The 19,539-nt window shown below is 44.6% G+C and overlaps 1 protein-coding gene across 2 annotated transcripts in view; it reads left to right on the top strand.

Moving 5' to 3' along the window:
- Window positions 1-9,015, top strand: part of KIAA1328 (KIAA1328 ortholog) — a 258,387-nt gene extending 249,372 nt beyond the window's left edge. For both annotated transcript variants that reach the window (XM_039543309.1, XM_039543308.1), the window contains one exon: window positions 5,370-9,015. In XM_039543309.1, coding sequence (XP_039399243.1) covers window positions 5,370-5,583 — 214 coding nt within the window. In that variant the 3' untranslated portion in view covers window positions 5,584-9,015. The remainder of the gene's footprint in view (window positions 1-5,369) is intronic.
- The last annotated feature ends 10,524 nt before the right edge of the window (window positions 9,016-19,539 follow it).

A 19,539-nucleotide genomic window follows, 5' to 3' on the forward strand; every position in this document is an offset into this window, starting at 1 on the left:
GACTCTTAATATTTAATTAAAACGTAAAACTTAAGAAAAAAGTGTTGGGTAAAATTTTCAAAAGTGTCTACACGACTCAGGCGCCTTAGTTGTTCAGGTGCTTTTGAAGTTTTACCCTTTGTCTTTAATGTGCAGAGCTGATAAACTGTGCAGGAGCTGGAGTGCCCATTCTAAACTCTATAACTCTACGTCAGAGTTCACCTACAGCTGGACTGTTTCCTAGGTCACATCCTCTCTTTTTCTCCCGCTGCTTAGAGCCCTGCACGCCAATCCTGTGTGCTCTCTCTCCCGCATAGAGTTCGTGGAGCTTATAATAATCTCAGGCTTCCAATGGTTAAGAGATTTGTTGAGAAGAAATTATGGCCCGGTTTTCAGGTGTGTTGAGGACTTGTAACTCCCACTGACTTCCAATTCCCCGAAAACCAGGCCCCAAATAACTAACAATTTAGGACGACAAAAAATAAAACTAGGTCTGTGTAGTAGTTATCAGTGAAAATAAACAATGTTAAAGTTTTTATACTGAGCAGCTAGTTATGAACAGACAAGGTAAACACCAGAATAACTTTCCAAAAGTTCAAAGCACTATTTTTTCCAAGATCCACGATCCTTATGCTGCTGGTCTGATCAATCTAACACTTTCTCAGCAAATTCTCCTCTAGCATGATGAAATACGCACATTTTTAGGCTGACAGAGGTTAGGGGTGGAAAAATGTCCATGGGGAAGTGTCAAAATCAGGCTGAAAAAGGAGGCTGTTCTACAGCATGACTCCATAACACACAGTCAGTCAGGGCTTCCAAAAGAAGGTGATTGTGGCAAATAAGTAGCCTGAGTTCATGCTAACTTTAAAAGGACAATGAGAAGCCTTGCAAGTCTGACTCCTGCCCTCCACCCCCAAAATTTTCTTTCTTCCTGTGTGTGTGGGGGGGTACCTCATAGAAAATTCTGTGCAAAAAACTAACACTGATGCAGCACTTTGGTTGCTCAGTCAAACACCCAGAAGTCAGAAAATTCCAGGTAAAGGCTACTAAGGCACTTTTCATGTTGCATGTGTGAATTTTTTTCCCTTGTTAAATGGAAACGGTAAACTACTCTTTTCTGTTAATTTGCTCCGTAAGGATATGTAGCTTTGGCAAGTGAAGACTGAAGTTTCCTGAGTTTTGAGCACTCGATCTTGCAGCTGTTGACATCATGGAATCATAGAAATGTAGGACTGGAAGGGACCTCAACAGGTCATCTGATCCAGGACTAAGTATTATCTAGACCATCCCTGACAGGTGTTTGTCTAACCTGCCCGTAAAAACCTCCAATGATGGAGATTCCACAACCTCTCTAGGCATTTTGTTCCAGAGCTTAATTACCTTTACAGTTACAAACTTTTTCCTAATGTCTAATCTAAATCTTTCTTCCTGCAGTTTAAGCCCATTACTTCTTGTCCTATCCTCAGTGGTTAAGGAGAAGAGTTTATCTCCCTCTTCTTTATGGCAAACTTTTATGTACTTGAAGACTGTTATCATATCCCCCATCAGTCTTCTCTTCTCCAGACTAACCAAACCCAGTTTTTTCAATCTTTCCTCCTAGCTTATGTTTTCTAGACCTTTAATCATTTTTGTTGCTCTCCTCTGGACTTTCCTCAAATCTTTCCTGAAGTATGGTGCCCAGAACAGGACACAATACTCCAGTTGAGGTTTTAGTTTGTGATCCACTGATAACCCCTGATCCTTCTCTGCAGTCCTTCCTAGGCAACCATTTCCCATTTTGTATGTGTACAATTGATTTCTCCTTCCCAGGTGTAATACTTTGCATTTGTCCTCATTGAATTTCCTCCTATTTATTTCAGACCATTTCTCCATCCTGTCCTCCAAAGCACTTGCAACCCCTCCCAGCTTGGTATCATTTGCAGACTTCATAAGTGTACTCTCTATGCCATTATCCAAATCACTTATGAAGATATTGAATAGAATCAGACCCAGGACAGATCCGTGCAGGACCCCACTTGATATGCCCCTCCAGCTTGATTGTGAACCATTGGTAATTACTCTCTAAGTACACATTTCCAACAACTGTGCACCCACCTTACAGTAGAGTCATGCAAGTCTGCAGTGCCATATAAATAGTAATGAACCCTATCTTTATTTTTTTTAATCAGGGCATACCAGGGACCTACATGCTTTCTTTAGAAGAAGGTATATTTTAGGGTCTGAAGACGTTGGCAGTGTCCCTTTAAATATTCGGATACCAATAAATGTTGAGAAAATTGCCTTTGTGAGGTTCAAGGCATGCTGGATCAACTCCGTTGCCTCCAGCCAGCTGCTGTCTGATGTCACCTAGACAAATCAGGGCAAACTATTTTCATGGGATTAAACACTAAATACCTGCAAGGAGCTTTCTCTTTATCAGATAATGCTCCGTTAGCAGAGTTTGTTCGCTTTATTGCATATATAACTGTGGTGTCAAATAGACTGATTTACAATGCCTGGTCTTTTAAATAATCTTTGCTATTTGCTGCTCTTGTAATCTGCCAAATCATTTAGCCTTCCCGATAGCAGAAATGCTGTAAAAGTTAGATAAACTTGCAGAAGAAATTAGCTCCAAGGTGCTGCTGAACACTGGAGGCTGCACGTTCATTGCAAACATACTTGCTGGTTTGTGTCGTCTCTCCCCATCCCCCAACCTAATCTGTGATTGAATGTGGCTGCTGGAGAAATTGAAATTTTATGATCGAGCCGCAGGCAGGGAGATAAGCATTTGAATGTTAGGCTAGATGAATCTAGTAGGGAGGTTTAGGTGTGGCTAATGAAACCAGTGTGTGTGAGAGCTGGGTTTCTTTTTTGGTGCACGGAATGTATATAAATGTGTCTGGTTCAAGCATTCCACATGTCAAAAGCTCATCTTTGTAAAGTTGTGGGACCAACTTTGAAGCTGGGACTTTGGATGTCCATGTTGAGATGCCTTAGAGGGGCTCAATTTTCAGAGGGCTGATGCTCAGCACTTACAGAAAATCAAGCCCCTTTTAGTGTCTCTCAGGTTGGACACCCAAAATCATCATTAACTTCTGAAAGTCTTGGCCAGAATACTTATAATATGTCATCGCAGAGAAGGGTTAGCCATTCAAGTGGTCAAGTTCAATAGAATTCTGTCCTGTTTATTTTATTTGAACTGCTTATCTGTGGCTCCATTGGCTGGTTTGAACAGACAAATTACAAAGGGATCTAGAAAGGCTGCAAACACAGGCAGGAAATTCACAAAAAATGCAAGCTGGGGGAAAGAATGTAATCTCAGTTAGAGGGAATAATGCAGTAATGGAGTTGCAATGCAGTAGTGGTGAGCCAGATAGACCTAGGAGTGATAGTGGACAGCAAATTGGAGGGAACAGTAACAATGATTGGAGGAGCTGAAAGAATTGACTTACCAGTGCAACAAAAGTTTGAAAGAACTAAGATTGTCATTAGAATCCACAATTGCCCACTGCGGGGGGGTATAACTGGGTAAAGGTTAGATCTTTGACCGTTGCTTTGTGTACCATGTGCAAAATTCCAACTTGGCTGAGAAGTAACTCAGGTTAGGCAGCATAGTCTTGTGGTTCAGACCCCTGACATGCTACTACTTTATTTGATGAACTCGGGCAAGTCACTTAGCTTATCTGTGCCTCAGGGTCCCAGCTATACAATTCTCCATGTGGTATGTTGCAAGAGGGACCGAAATTCTGCACCAAAGCCCCTGGGTTTCTGGAGCAGAGCTTGCAGCAGCTTCATTTAAATTTGAAAGTGGATGTTAATATTGGATAAAATACAGTGATGAATAATGCAGCCCAGTGGCATAGTATCTGTGTTTGTTTGGGTATTAAATTCCATGTATTGTATGCTCTCTTCCCACATTTTCAGTCTTCAGCATGTAGGAAACCTTTGTGCACATTGCAGACGGTGGTGTTGGGCAGCTGGAGGCTGACCCCCGACGTAGCATGGGAGACAAGTGAGCACAAGCACGTCAGGGCTATTTCTGCTAAAATGATCGGTGGTGAAATACCTAGCTGTTGACATGTTAATTCTCTCCCTTAGTTTTTAGAATTGACACTCCATTGAGGACAGAGACAGTTCGTACCCCACGGCACTGTTGGTTCAGACTGCTTGCACACTCAGGAAGGCATCATTATTTGATTACGCTAGAGTTATATTTTAAGGGACTTCCCCCCACACTAATGACGAGAAACATAATTTAGAAGGAATCAAGGTTAGGCTCAGGGTCGCAGTTCAAGAGCAAGGGGTGAATTCTGTGGCAAATTCCACAAGTATGAAATACACTGGGCCCAGCTAATGTCTTACCTTTGTGAAGTGCGTGGAGTGCCTGCACGGGGAATTCTCTCTGTGTGCAGATTATTAGTAATTGTATGCATTATTATTTGAATAGTGTAGACACCCGGGGGAAAAGGTATTGCTTACGCTAGAACAGGGAAACATAACAAGATGGAACTGAGGGAGAAGGGATGCTTAGGCAGGAAATCAGGCAAACTTCCTCAGAGAGATTTCCTAAACTGGGGAATGGCCTCCCATGGGAAGTGGTGGAAGCTGTATTGCTTGAAACATTTAAAACTGGACACACGATAAGAGTAGAAAATATAATGTAATGATCAGTCCCATCCTGGCATGTAGCTCTGGTCTGATCCTGTGTGAATATTAATAGGAAGCTCTGTCTAAGCAGCCTAGAGTAATTGCCAGTACTCTGTGTATGTTACTGCACGTGTAGGCTTGTAAACCTCCTCCGCATCTGTACTGAACACTTACAGGACAGCTTGAGTAATGTTTAGCATCTTTGCATTCTCTCTCGATGCCTGAGCTGTTGATTTTGTGTTACTTTGTCTGGATTATATTCCTTCAGTCCTTCAGTTACACATAGATTCCATATATTGCATAGAGATTTATAAGAAGCACATGTGTTTTGTAGCATGAAGAATAAAGGTGCCTGCTGTTTTCAAATCCCTAGGAACCTAAATCAGGGGCAGAGCCTATTCAGGCAAGTGCCGCATGTTTATGAGTCACTTGTTGAGCTGTCATGCCGTGAGCTGTTCTAATCTGAATCTCTGCGCTGTAAATGAGACGCTGTCCAATTCAACAGGAAACCTGGCGAGAGTGACAAATTAAAAGAAAGTACTCTCAAAATAAAGGGCCCACTAACGCTTTGCCTCTCCTTCACTTCCTCCACATTGGAGCTCACCTTAGCAGCAGTCGCAGTGCTGTGATCCCTCCTGTCACGATTGGCGCTATTGCACAGGTTTCACTCTAGTCAGGAGGACGGAGTTAGGAGTGTTCATTCCAAACTGTGCTTGATGCGATGGTGTTTAATAGGACTGCATTTTCATGGTGTTTTCCTCCAGGTATGAGGCCTCCCTTATTGAGTTGGTTGAAGCAATGAGTCCAGTCGCTGCCCCAGGACACCACTACGGAGAGTCTTACGACTGGAAGAAACCCCATGCCCCTCGGAATGGGAGCCCCAGAAAACCTGCATGGTGCCAAGCCCCGCATGGTACCCGAAGCGAAATGGAGGAGCTTGAGGAGAGCCGGATCCTGGAGGATATTTTCTTCATTTGATGAGGCTCATTACTCTGCAGCCCGTCTGTAGGATTTTTAGGACCTTGTTCCTGTTTCTGCTCTGGATTTGTTAATCGCAGTATCACTTTTAAATTATTTGACAAATGATTGTCTGCCTCCTCGCCAAGGAGTTAGTACAGTAGCTTCCTCTTTCACTTAGAATTTAGTAATCATGCTGCGAGAATACCTTTTTTTTTTCTTTTTGAACAGTCCAATCAGAAAGTGTTAGTAAATTTTGGGTAAACTTTTCTTGTGCCAAGCAATTATTCTAAAATATAATTAAATCCACAACATTTTGGAGTCGATTGAAGCCATAGTTTAGCCAGCCCTCATATGAGAAGTATATTTCATTATCGATTTTTTTAAGCTATAAAGCAGTTTGCAAGAGCTGCAGAACACAGAAGAACCACTGCATTTCAATTAGATTATTTCTAATTAAAAAGCAGCCTGTTTAAAACCTAACAATGTTACAAAGGTACAAGCACTTGAATATTATTTCCAATGATTCTGTGATCTACCGTTGCCTTCAGCATTCTGATATTTACCGTGCTGAGATGTTAGGAAGCATATACTCAGCTCAGCTGTCTAATGTCTAATAACATTAATGGATGTTGAAGGGTTAATGCACTGTGCATCTGTTTGAAAGTAGTCTTCCTTAAATCAGTGCTATTTGACATAGTGTATATGCTGGGAACCCTATTGCCAACTCCTTAAATATCTCACACAGCCAGGCAATGTACAGGTCCAAACTGTATTTGATGTGCTCTTCAAAACAAGATATATAGTAGTTATAGAGTAAGAACAGTCTTAAGGCATTTTCACTAACTTGCACTATTTTGATACCGTTTCCAGGTTCCATTGTAAATAAGACAAATCCGTAATTATTTCTACTAGCAGCTCGTAATGCACGTTTCCCTGCCGGCTTTAATTATTAATGCTCTATCTATTTCAGTTTATTTAAACGCACTCCCATCTACTTCATGCACTTGGTTATTTAAAGAAATGTGCAGAATTGGTAAAAATGACTGCAGATTACTGGATGAATGGACATTTTCTGCACCATGCAGTGTTCATATTTTATTGTAACATTGTAGCCACTGGCATGTGTTCCTAGAAATATGAAGCTGAAATATTCCTTTCACACAATAAAAGTGCAGCTAGAAAAAGTCAGAATCACAGCGGTACAGACAAGTTCTAGGCTATTTGTTTCCAGCCACTGGTATATGGACCAGTACTGCTTTTTCAGTCTTTTGTGACTGGTCCTCCATGCTCCTGTTCCATACCTCCATGGCGGTGAGCCCCTGGACTTGTCCCTGATGTACTGCTGTTGTCTGCCTCCCATGCACTTGTGCATGCACCAATCCGCAGTGCCACCCTGTCCCTCAGTGGAGCTGGCAAGGCTTGGCGATGAGGCCCAGGCTGTTGTTTGGCTGGCACGTGCATACTGTACAATGTGTGGAACATGTATTCACTAAGACCAAGATTTGAGGAGTTGAAACCTTGGAACTGATTATTTTTAAAGGCATTTCTGGGAATTATGGGGTGGGCATCCCTTCTCTTGAGGAGCCCCAACTGTTAAACTACCTCGGCTGGGTGGCAGCGGATTAGCTTTTGCAGCGTCGTGGGGCAGATGGAATTTTGTGAAGTCCAACAGCAGCACCGGGCTCCTATCGTGAGGAATTAAAAAGGGTGACGGGGAGGGAAATACCACAGCCTATATTATTCCAGACAATTTTTTCTAATCTAATGTTATTTACAAATTAGTTGATGCCCTTTTCTTGCATCACAGCTGAATTTTAAAAGCTTGTTGGAAAAATACAAGGACAGAAGAGATAGGAGCAGTTTTCCTGCACCAGTGAGCCTGGTGAGAAACGGTCCCCATATCATTTGTTTCTCTCCAGCCATTCCTATGGAGATTTACGGTCTCTTATCAGTATCCTGCCATGACATGTATCTGCTCCTTAATCCACTGGGGACAAGCTTTGTCTAGAGAATTCTGTCCTAAGGTCCCACGGACCTGGCAAGTGACCCATCACTGGACTGGCTGGGGGAGTCTCTCTTCAGTGTCCTTCATGTTTCTGCTCCTTGGACACAGGAGATGAAGTTTAACATAGTTTGCTTTGGCCTTAGAAAGAAAGAGAGTAAAATTCAGGAGAGGCAGCTGGTATTTGGGGGGAACAAGGAGGAAATAGACAATAGGACATGGGTTTGGATTTTTTTTTTAAGATTTTGCTTTTGTAAAAGAAATGCTTTTCTGGGTCTAGACCAAATGTGAGCCTTCAGTTTCTGGGTCTAGACCGAACACCTTCAATTTCTGTTCTTCTCCAGATTGACTGTAACTGTAATTGCCTTTTTTAACTAACACTAACAGCAAAAAATGACATTTGAAAGGCGCCTTTGCGTACACATTCCGGAATTCTGCATGGGAGCATTGTGCTCTCTAGTGCTTCATGGGTGCCAATACTTAACCACGCTCAGATTTTTAATGATCCTTTTGTCTGTTAATTATTTTAACTCTGATGGTGTTTTTGTCTTGAATCTGTATTTTGGTAATAATTGTATTTTAAATGGACATTGTCAAGGTTTGGGGCCGCAAACATGGCCACCTCTTCATCCGTAGGAGCTATACATGAAGCATGTTTTGCATGTTGTAGCAAAGAATTCTGGAATGAAGAGGTTTAAAATTATCTTGTTGGAAAAGAGCTCCAGATTCTAATTATCCAGTAAACATGAACCAGGAGAGGCTACTAATTTGGTAGATCCTAAAGAAACAAACCTTCTCCAGTTGGCTCTATTGTTGTAGTTAGCAGCAGTAGACTAAGAATAGTGTTAGCAGTCAATGCAAGCAAATATATTTTGCCACAAGGCACTACGAAGTTAAAGTTATTAAAACATTTATAGCCTTGGAAGAAAATCAATTGTTGTCAAATAGAAAAGGACAAAATCAGTAGTTGGGGTGGGGAGGGGAATTATTTTCCATCTGCTAAAACAGTAGAGGGAATGCAAAAATTAAACTAGCAAAAGCAATCACATGACAGTGTCCTTTTAAGTTTAAACTCCTATATTAGCCCCCACTGGGGAGATACTCCAGCCCATGATTTTGTCCAGAGTCTCCCAGATAATAAGCTTCAGCATCAGATAAGGCTGTGTCATACAGGAAGCTTGTGGGGTAACACATCTCCTACTAAGGTTACTCTCCATGCCTTGACTTTCTGTTTCTACCTGAATGGTTTGTATTTCCAACACCTGCTGTGTTTGTGTGGTCATCTCTCTTGCACACTCTGTAAGCAGAGGATCTGTAAACAATCACGCTTTCATTCTACTTCCTAGCCTCTCTGGTTCTACTTGGTGAATCCTGTCTTAAACCCAAACATATATTTATATATGTGTGTGAGGTTTTAATTTAATAAATTATCTGCTTTTTTTTTTTCATTGTATCTTTCAGAGCTTCATTTATTGCATTATCTTTTCCTTTGTTTTGTCCAGCCTGGGTATAGCAATAGACTCTCCATTGTTAGATATTTTGGTAACCTTCAACACCATTGATGATGAGGTGCTGTCCACTTATCTGTGGGCCCTAACAGCGTGGGCAAGTCCAGTAGGGAAGCTTGGTTCCCGTTTTCTTTCAGAGATCCCAGAAAAGGACAAAGTGCCCCACAGTTCTTCCCCAAGAGCTCTTGTTTTTGTATTGTCCCACAGGGACCAATCTTATCACCCTCTTCAACGTGTTTGTGACATCACTGGGGGAGATGGTGAGAGGCTATGGACTGAAATGTTGGCAGTATGCTGATGACACCTAGCTCTGTCTCTCCTCAGCAAGCCCTGATGCCGTTGACTTCCTGCTGTCCTAGTATGTCGTGAGGTTAGGTACCTGTAAAATAGCTGGTTTAGGCTTACCCAAGCATAACAGCCTCTGTCATGGGATTGAATTTGTGACCTTCATCTCCAAATGCACAGGCCTCTGGCACTAGAGCTAAAGAATAACTCCATTAGCTGATTGATTTATCCGACATGTGGGCCAGCCATTAGAGGCTGGACACAACGTGCTTAGCCCGTGTGTTACACCAAGGAAGTGGAGGTGATGCTTACTGGCAGGGGGCAGTGAAAATGCCCTCAATCAAAGAGCTTTGTTCATGGGGTTGTCAGTTGTCACTCGATCGCTGGGTCCTGCTGGGCTCATCTCTGCTTCTACATTCCCAGAGAGGACCAGTGGCCAGAAATGTCTTCAGCTGGCCTATCAGTTGCCTCCTGTCCTCTGCAGTCCATGCCTTTGTCACTTCATGGACAGGCATGGACAAAGGCATGGACTGCAGAGGACAGTCCATGCCTTTGTCACTTCATGGAAAGAAGGCTGTATGCTGTACCTTGGGCTGCCCAGGAAGTGTAGCTATTGCAGAAGTTGTTGGTCAGCCTTCTAATCAGGAAGGACTCAGGAGAGCACATCACACCAAATACTCTGACCTACAATCAAATTCCCTATCCACTTACAAGACAACCTCCAACTGTTGGTCAGTATTTACACAACCCTAAATGGTATATGATTTAGCTATTTTGGTGAGACCTTGTCCTTTAGAACGTACTAACTTCTGAGGACACTGCTTTACCGTCCTCAGGTATTTGACGGTGGTGTTTTCAGTAGATAGCTCTTAGCTATGGAGGTCACTCCCTGATCTGTTAGAGCTTGATCCTTGCAGGTTGCAATGCAAGGCTGTGTAGGTTTTTTTCTGACTCTGTTGGATCCCCTCTAGCAAGTGGCTCCTGGCTGGCTGTCCCTCTGCCCCGTCCCACATCCTAGTAGGGGCTAGCATTCTCCCAAGACAGTGATATCAGATGCGAGGAGAGCATTGACCTAAATTTGGGGAGACTATTAAATAAGCTATGAAAATGCACCAAGATAATAGTGCTGGGAGCTTTCAGAAATATATCTGGGAGGAGATAATTCCCATAGCATCCTGACAGGCTTGACAAGTGAACCACACACAGCAGCACCGAAATACAACCACTTCTGGGGTGTAATCAGCAACTCCACAATAACTGACTTTGTACAACTGTGACAGGAGGGGAAATGTTGGCTATGAATACCAAGGCAATCTCGTGATCTTGTGGAAAGCGCCATGAAGTTTTTAATATCCACATAGATGAGATACTTTTTAAGGTCTTATCCTGAAGAAGTCTCACATGGTTTAATGGAGCTCAGTGCGTCTTCTTCAGAAGGAGGAATGGCAAAGCTGTACCTCCCATCTTTTGAACCCATGGCTTCAGTGGGGATCTAGGTATTTCAAACCTGATACTTGTACAGCAACACCATCCCTTCTGGTGAGGCTAGCTATGGATCATATTGAGATCATGGGTCATAAATTGGCATTTCCTTTGACTGAGATAACAGAAACCAAGTATACTGCCATATTCTTTCTCCTCTATTCAACAGTGTCCAACTAATTATTATTAATTTGTATCACCACAGTGCCTAGGAGTCCCAGTCCAGGACCCCATTGCGCAAGGTGCTGTACAAACACAGAACAACAGGACAGATGCTGTCCCAAAGTGCTCACAATCTATGTATAGGACAAGAGGAGGCAAATGGCTACAGACGACCGATGAGGGAGTGCAAGGGAACAATGAGACAATATTGGTCTGCGTGACAGGCAGTGGTCTCAGCACATCAACAGCCTCTCCATTGTCAAGTTTTCTGTGGGCATCATGGAAACGAAGAGTTTAGAGGAGGGCTTTGAAGAAGGATGATGAGTTAGTTTTACAGAGGTTTACGAGGCACTTCTCCCAAGCATGAGGAGCTGCAGGAGACAAAACACACAGAAAGGGAGGTATGACTGCAGTTAATAGAAGGGCGTAAATATCAAGGAGGGAGAGGAATTATTTAGAGTGCCATGAAATTGGCCCGCTGTCCCACAGCACGGTCACCATTCTGTTGTGTGTGGTCCCACATGCTTCCAAACTAGTTGGATCTGGGTAAAGTCTAGTCCCTGTTTCTAGCTCTGAGACTCTAGCAAACACTGCTGGGCTCAGATCTCTCACCTGAGCTCTTCCTTAGGATGTGGGACTTTACCATCCAGCAGACTTAGACCTGAAAACAGCGCCTGAGACCCTCGCAGCCTCACAGTTGTTTACATACGCTCCCCCCCCAGAGCTCCACCTACGCAGTGGGGCCCCTGGGCTCCTACTTTAATTCCTTTGGGGACAATGTGGCAAGATAGCAAGAAACACAGGCTCAGCAAAGGGATTTTCTTAACCGTAGTAACTTAACTCATAGTCCTGAGGTGCCCCATCCCCTGGGTCAAGTTCACCCCTTCTTATGAGCCTGTAGTTTGTCAGCGTTTCAGGCTGGGCAGGGGTCATCCTCCATGTCCTTTTCATATGAGGCAATGGTCAGCCCTCTGCAAAAAGCCAAATCTCGCTCTTCAAGAGGGCCCCTGTCTCTGTGCCATGGGGTCAGACAGAGAAGCTCCAGCCCCACCAGTCTTGTGGGCTCCTGGTAGAGAGACCATTGTTCCATTGGCATGGGCCAGTCGTTGAGTCATTCAAAGTCAATAGCCCCCAGCTGTACTCTGGCAGGGCAGTTGTCTGGAATGCCGCACAATAGGCCACCCTAGGGCAAGTCCAGACATGTGCAGTCACAGTGTGTGATATTTCCAGGCATAGCGCAACAAAGAATTCATCATTTGATACAGGCGATTTAAGGGAGCAGCATTTAGCATGGTGATCGGGGGTCTGTCATATGATGGGTCTTCAAGCAGGTCCTAGCAGTGAGGCAGTCCACTGCAGCTTCACTGCTAGGAACTGCTTGAAGCCCCATCATGTGACCCACTTAGATCTTCTCTGGTGCTTTATCCAACCTAGTTTTATCTGGACTCATTCTTCACTGGCCCCCGGGGTTGGAAGAGTGGGGATGGGCCGCGTAGGACCTAAGAGGTCCTGTAGGCTGGGATTTGCAAAATAGTCCATGGGAATTAGTGCCTAATTCCCTTGGACCCCCTTGGAAGATATCAACCTTAATCACTCAGTTTGCAGCACACTGTTAGGCCCTATGGATCTTGAACCCGGGTCTGTGGTGGTCCTGGGAACCATCACACTCCTATACCAGCAGCTCACAGACACCAGCTAGGACTGAGGTCCATGAAGCCCAACTCAGGGCACAACCCCTATCCCTGCACTCTGGGAGCTCTCCAAGTCCCCTATTGGGTCATAGCCCCTATTTAAGCCAGAGGAGGAAACAGGAAGTTGTCTGTACAACTGGGCTTCACCCTGCCATGGACCACTAGTCAGGTTGCTTCTAATCCTGAGCTCCTGGCATCCTCACTCGGCCTGACCCTTGGTAACTGTTTCCTGTCCTCTGGTTCCATCACCCAAGCCTAACCTCCTAGTATCCTGATGTGTCCTGACTTTTGGTAACTAACTCTTGATCCCTGTATGACAGTCTGCACTCTTTTTACAAGACTGATACATTTTGTACAAAGTATGCCTTGTGAGGTATCATTTGAAAACTCATAATTTGCTGATCATTATTGTTCTGGTAAAATATGTGTGGCAACATTGTATGTAAAGTTATAAGATTCTACTGTGTAACATTACTGAGATATGTTCCAAGTTTAAAAAAGCTGGCACAAACCAGTTCCTCAAAGACAAAGGGGAAACTGTTTCCTGAACCAGGTATCAAGAAAATCAAATGGACCATCACCCGGTTAAGTGGCCATTCTTCAGCAGGTAAAAGGGTGTGAGTGAGAAATCTACATTTTGGCAAGAAATGTAAAAGAAACAGCTGGAGGTTCCTGTCCCCCTGGACCTTCTGTCTCTTGAACCTCAGCTGGAGGTGATTTTTAAAGAGAACTATAGGAAAGGGGAACAGACGCCCCCCAAAAGATCTCTCCCTTCATCTCTACTCATGGCATCAGCAACACTTGAAGGACAAAGGAAGCATCACTGGACTGGGGAGGGATCCTGGCAGACAGGAATTCAGCCAGTCTGACTGCTAAAACCTGGGGAGAGTGACTTATGCTTTGAAATCACTTAGCTCATTAAGTTAGGTATTAGTTATGTTTTACTTTTTATTTATTTGTAATCAATTCTGACTTTTATGCCTCATTACTTGTAATCACTTAACATCTATCTGTAGTTAATAAATGTGAGTTATTTTATCTAAAACAGTGTGTTTGGAGTGAAATGTTTGGGAAACTCCATTTGAGATAACAGGATTTGTGCAAATCACTTTCTGTTAATAAAATGACGGTCTTCAGATGAGCTTGTGTTGTCCAGCAGAAGGCTGGGCAGTACAAGATGCACATTTCTGGGATGGGGAATTTACTGGTGTCACTCTGCTGTGTAATCCAAGAGTGGCTGGCCATAGCACTCATACATGATAGCTGGGAGTAATTTACATGGTGCAGGCTGTGTGTGAGCAGACCAGGAGTGGCTGCTGTCACAGCGAAGCAGTGTAGAAGGCACCCCAAGTGTCAGAACTGAGGGAACACAGCTGTTCGCCAGTCCAAATTGTGCCCTGGGCAATGTCACACCATGCCCTCCAGTTTGTGTCTCAATTCTGATCTCCTGCCATTCCAATATGGCCTGATTCCGGGTAATTGGCTCCTGGTCAGTGGGCCTTCAGCCCATGCCAAAGCTAACCCCTGCTCTTTCCCTACCCATGACACACACACAACCAGTTGGCAGCAAAGGTCTTTACCCCAGAGAGCTTAAAGGGAATTAGGAGAAATGCACTGTCCAGGGCAAGGGTTTGGGCCTCAGAGGAGCAGAGACCTTTCAGCTTGTCGTCCCTGCACCATTGTTTTTTAAGAAGGAATTGGGTGGAAGGGATAAGAAGAAGGAAACCCATTCCCTGTGTCTAGGACAGCAGGAACGAAGGTGAGAACTCGAGGGCAGGAGAAGGAACCCGTGAGAGCTATTAGGGGAGAAGACACAGAGGAGCACAGGGAAGGATCAGAGAGAGGTGTAGCAGGGGTAGAGTTATGCCAGTCCTGACAATGAGGGTGAGGTGTTAGAACTTAATGAGGAAGCTATGGACAAGCAAGTGAGAGGGTTTGGTTCTTATTGGCCAAGATGACTGATGCCTTAGAAATACCAGATGGATTCAGGGAGGGAAGGATGAATTGGAGGGGACACAGGATGGAGAGAGTCCAGACTATGAGGAGGTTGAAGTAGTTAAGCCCCAAGACCCAGTCAAGGGCTGCATTTTATAGATAGGGAGAGAGGTAGTGCTGGATTTTAGATTATGTAGAAGACTGAGGGACAGGACTGAGCAAGAATCTGGATGTGGATAAAGGGGGATGCCAAGAACAAAAGATGTGCTATTTTTTTGAGACAGACCGGGTGGAGTTCTCAGTAGTGATAAGGAAGGAGAGAAGAAGTCTCCAGGATGTTTGAGACACTGCCATCGGAAAGAAAAACGTCAGCGCTGTGGCTAGAAATCTAAAAGCTTTGTAATACCACCTATCTAAAATCCAACCTCAATATTTAGCTTTTTATTTGCAGTCTGAGGAAGTGAGCGCAGCCTGGCTAGTTATAAAGTTCCTTTTGGTCCCATTACAGAATTTATGAAATTGTTTGTGCGCTAATTAGCGTATGATTTAGAAATTTACATAAGTGCACACCACAAAGACAACACAGAACATTTAATGAGGTGATTTAAACCAGCAGAAGCGTGCAGATCCACTCTAACAAGGTGGCTCCACTCAGGAAAATGTCTGAGTCTACATAGCTGCTCCCTGTGGGGTTTTTTGAGTCATATCCACTCACTGTGCCAAGAAAGCTTTTATGAGATGATGATTTCTCTTAGCCATGGGGGAATGGACTGGATTCTAGTCTGCCTTATGCATCAGCAGCAACATTGTCAGTTAAATCGTAACTGTGGAATCCTTGCTGAAAATGGTGACGTCAGAGGCAGAATACAGCTAGCTGGTGAAATCCAAGTTAGAATTTGCTCTACTAGAATTGATCAAAAAGCACCTGGTTGACAGAAGTGCTTGGCATGTACGATAAGTTATTATTTATTACCATAGCTCCTACAGCTTCCAGCTGAGATTGTGGCCCGGTGGTTCTGGTTGCTGAGCATGCAGATAATGAGCCAATCTCTACCCCACAGAGCTTATTGCCTAAAAAGACAAGGTGGAGGGTGGGAGACAGCAAATGCTATTGCACATGGGGATCCTTCCCTTGGTGTCTGCGTGCCCAGTGCACAGCCAGCATCCGTTGGGGGGCTTGACTCCCACTGCTACTGCCCGCTTATGAGTGCCAGTATTAAGGGCTGAGCCAACTCCAGCCCCCCTCGTTTCCTTCTTACTGCCCCCGACAGTGGTTGGAACCCCGCTCATTGCCAGAACCGTTTTCTCTCAGCTCAATGTGTAGATATATATATATAGTTGTAGTTTAATAGTTCTGGTTAGTAAGTTTTAGTTGTTTTGTTGGAAAATACATAGATTTTATTGTTTTCCCCATTTTGAGGTTCTGCCACCAGCACCAAGGCAAGGCCCAGTCACCGGGCTACAAGCCGTGTGCTCTTTGCACAACCCATGCTGGTGAGCGACCTCCCCACAGTAGTTGTCTTAAGTGCCTGGGCAAAGCACACATGAAAGACCGGTGCCAGGTTTGCCAGGAATTCAAGCTTCGGATGAAGAAGGATAGGGAGCCCACGCTGAAGTTCCCGCTGATGGAGGTAGCATGCAGACACCTCTCGGCACCGAGTTGGTCCAGGACGGCTGCAGCTTCAGTGAGAAGCGCACCTCCAGCGTTTTCGGTCCCAGCACCGATCTCCACCTGTTCTAGGAAGTAATAGAAGTCTTTCAAAGAGCTCTGACCAGGGGAAGATCTCCACCCACAAAGGCTGGAAAAAGAGGGGCGAGAGAGTTGAGTACAGTGCATCTGAAATCTAAGCATTCCTCCAAATCAGTGCCTAAGTTGGCACAGTTGGCTCCAGTGCCGAGAGGGCACTGTGAAGTCCATTGCCAGAAGTGGCACTGCAACAGACGGATACGATCTTAGTGCCAACTACCTTGGAGGCATTTGCAATGGCAAGGAATTTGCTCTGCTCTCAGTGTTGGTGCAGGAGTCAGATCCCTCAGAACTGATGAACCGTCCAACACCAATGCCAGCGGTGCAACATGCAATATTGCACCAGTCGCCTACCTCCCGGACAGTCAGCCCATCAATACGGTCCAAGGGGAAGACAGCAATGATGGTGACTCTCCGCCTGTTGTCAGGTTCTTGGCACTGGTCCCTAGCACTGTCTGGAGCAGTCTCTCCATGCTCAGAGGAAGGGGAATCCTCTTCATCAGACTTGGAGGTGGGATTTTATCTTGCAACTTTGGAGCAGGATCTGCCAGTCCCCACATAGCCCCTTTCTCTCCTTGTACCATCTTGACTCCACAACAGGATCTGCTGTGGGAATGTGGCCAGGATACCACTAGGATCCATTCCCTTATCAGTGGCTCTTTTGGAACCCCTGGGGTTTCCCCCCAACTTCTAGATCATTCTCTCATTGTGCCTACTCAATGGCCTCATCCAGGCAGGGTGAGTCCTCACACCGAGATGCCCCATCTTCAGTGTCCTGTTCTGGGTCTGGTACCAAGAATCAAGAAGAGGCACTTGAGGGACCACAGGAGCAGCCTGTGGAAAAAGTTCAAGTCCCAGTCTTAACTTCTTCCTTGTCCTCTCCAGACAAGGTGGTTTCCCGAGACACAGGCAACACATCTTGAAGAATAACAGTTACTGATCAAGTTAGTCACTTTTTTTATCCCCATTTTACAGATAGGATGCTGAGGCCCAGAGTGGGTAAGTGGTTTGCCACAGTTGAAGCCTGGAAGCTCTTTGGTAAGGCTGTGTGTATAGCAGAGGCTGGCATCAACCATGCCTGTGTTATATGTGTTCTGGTTGACCAAATGAATTAAGGGAACCCAGATGTAAAGATCATTATGAAATCTTAGTTGGAAAGTCTGTTCCTTGGCTGGAGCCACTTTCATGTGGAGTGGTGACTTGCTGTGAGGACACAAAGAGAACGTAATGATTTGGTAATGGATTGATTTGGGTTGGGTGTTCTCTAGGATCTGGTGGTTGGTCTTATGTAGAGCTGTCTAGGAAATGTCGATTCATCGACACACAAACTTTTTGTGGAAATATATCTGTTTTGATTAAAAGGTCCAGGATAGAATTGAGAGAAGGAATGAATGACTGCCTGGTGGTTTCAGACTGTCACCCGGGATGGGGCATGATATGGAGTAGGAACTTGAACCTGTCCCACATCCTAAATGAGTTCTCTAACCACCAGGGTGGTGGCTCTTCTGCAGAGGGTTAGTTGGTCTCTGTTCTTTGACCATACAAAGTTGAAAGGTCTAAGTTTCATTCCACATCAGAACAAATGTTGAAGGCTCAAAATGTTTCAAGAAACTGAATTCTGGTTTCTCTGCCAGCAACTTCTCATGCAACTTTATATCAACATTTAATTTCCTGGAAGAGGGAATTAAAAGCTTGTAAATGAAATCTGCAGATCACACTAAATCGGGAGCAATTGCACATAACCATAGAGACAGAGAAATAGTGGATGGTAGAAACATGGAGCAAAAGAGAACATGAAATTAAATGGGGTGGGGGGGATTCAAGTGCTGAGACGCTGAAAGAAAAATAACCTGAAAGGCAAATATATAATGGGAAGAAAAAACTCGGGAAGCAGAAATGTTGAATGAGTGGGAAACAAAAATGATTAGGGGGATGGAGCATATGATTTATGAGGAGAGACTGAGGGAACTGGGATTATTTAGTCTGCAGATGAGAAGAATGAGGGGGATTTGATAGGTGCTTTCAACTACCTGAAAGGGGTTTCCAAAGAGGCTGGATCTAGACTGTTCTCAGTGGTAGTAGATGATCGAACAAGGAGCAATGGTCTCAAGTTGCAGTGGGGGAGGTTTAGGTTGGATATTAGAAAACACTATTTCACTAGGAGGGTGGTGAAGCACTGGAATGGGTTACCTAGGGAGGTGGTGGAATCCCCTTCCTTAGAGGTTTTTAAGGTCAGGCTTGACAAAGCCCTGGCTGGGATGATTTAGTTGGGATTGGTCCTGCTTTGAGCAGGAGGTTGGACTAGATACCTCCTGAGGTCCCTTCCAACCCTGATAGTCTATGATTCTATTCTAGGATTCTATGACAGCAAGCTAAACATGGGTTTGTGATGCATTATAGCAGCAAAAACTGGCCAGGAAAATTCTGGACTGCTTCTACAGAGGCACAACATCCCAGAACAGCACGTAACTGGCTCGCTCTCTCTGAATCCAGTGCCACCGTATCTACACCTGTGCCTTCAGTTTGGGGACCTCATTAGCAGACAGTTACTGACAGATTGGAGGGATTTCAGTGAAGAGCAATAAAAATGATCAGGGGCTGCAGGAATTGACATAACGAGGAAGCAAGATGAGAAGAGTTAGATATTTATAGCCTGAGTAAGAGACAATTAAAAGGTGGGCTGGGGAGATGCACTGGGTGACCTGAAAGCCTCCTCCGTTTCTAATAACTTTTCTGGCTGCGAGGAGGAGCACTTGACTTCGCAAGGGCTGTCAATCTGGTGTTCTTTAGCAGCACTAAATCCCCACGTTAAAAAGCTCAGGTGGGTGTACGCTGGCAGCACTGACACTGTCAGAATGTCACTGCTGTGCTACCTTTTTTTAAACAATCTGTGTTAGGAAAAATATTGACACTTTGACAGTAAAATAACAAAACACAAAAAATACCCCACCTTTATTTGAACACTGAGATCCTCTCTGGGAGCAGGACCCAGCTTGGTAAGTGCAGGGAGCCAGTCCCTCACAGATTCCACGTGGGCCCTGCTTCGTACGAGAGCTCCTTTGGTTGGGGTGTGATCACGCAGATGGGAGAGGAGCCTCTGTAGTCTTTGGTTGGGCAGCGGTAAAGCCATTCTACGTGCTCTGACCCAAGCAAAGTACACTG

Source organism: Mauremys reevesii, linkage group 6, assembly GCF_016161935.1.
Source record: "Mauremys reevesii isolate NIE-2019 linkage group 6, ASM1616193v1, whole genome shotgun sequence".
Lineage (NCBI taxonomy): Eukaryota > Metazoa > Chordata > Testudines > Geoemydidae > Mauremys > Mauremys reevesii.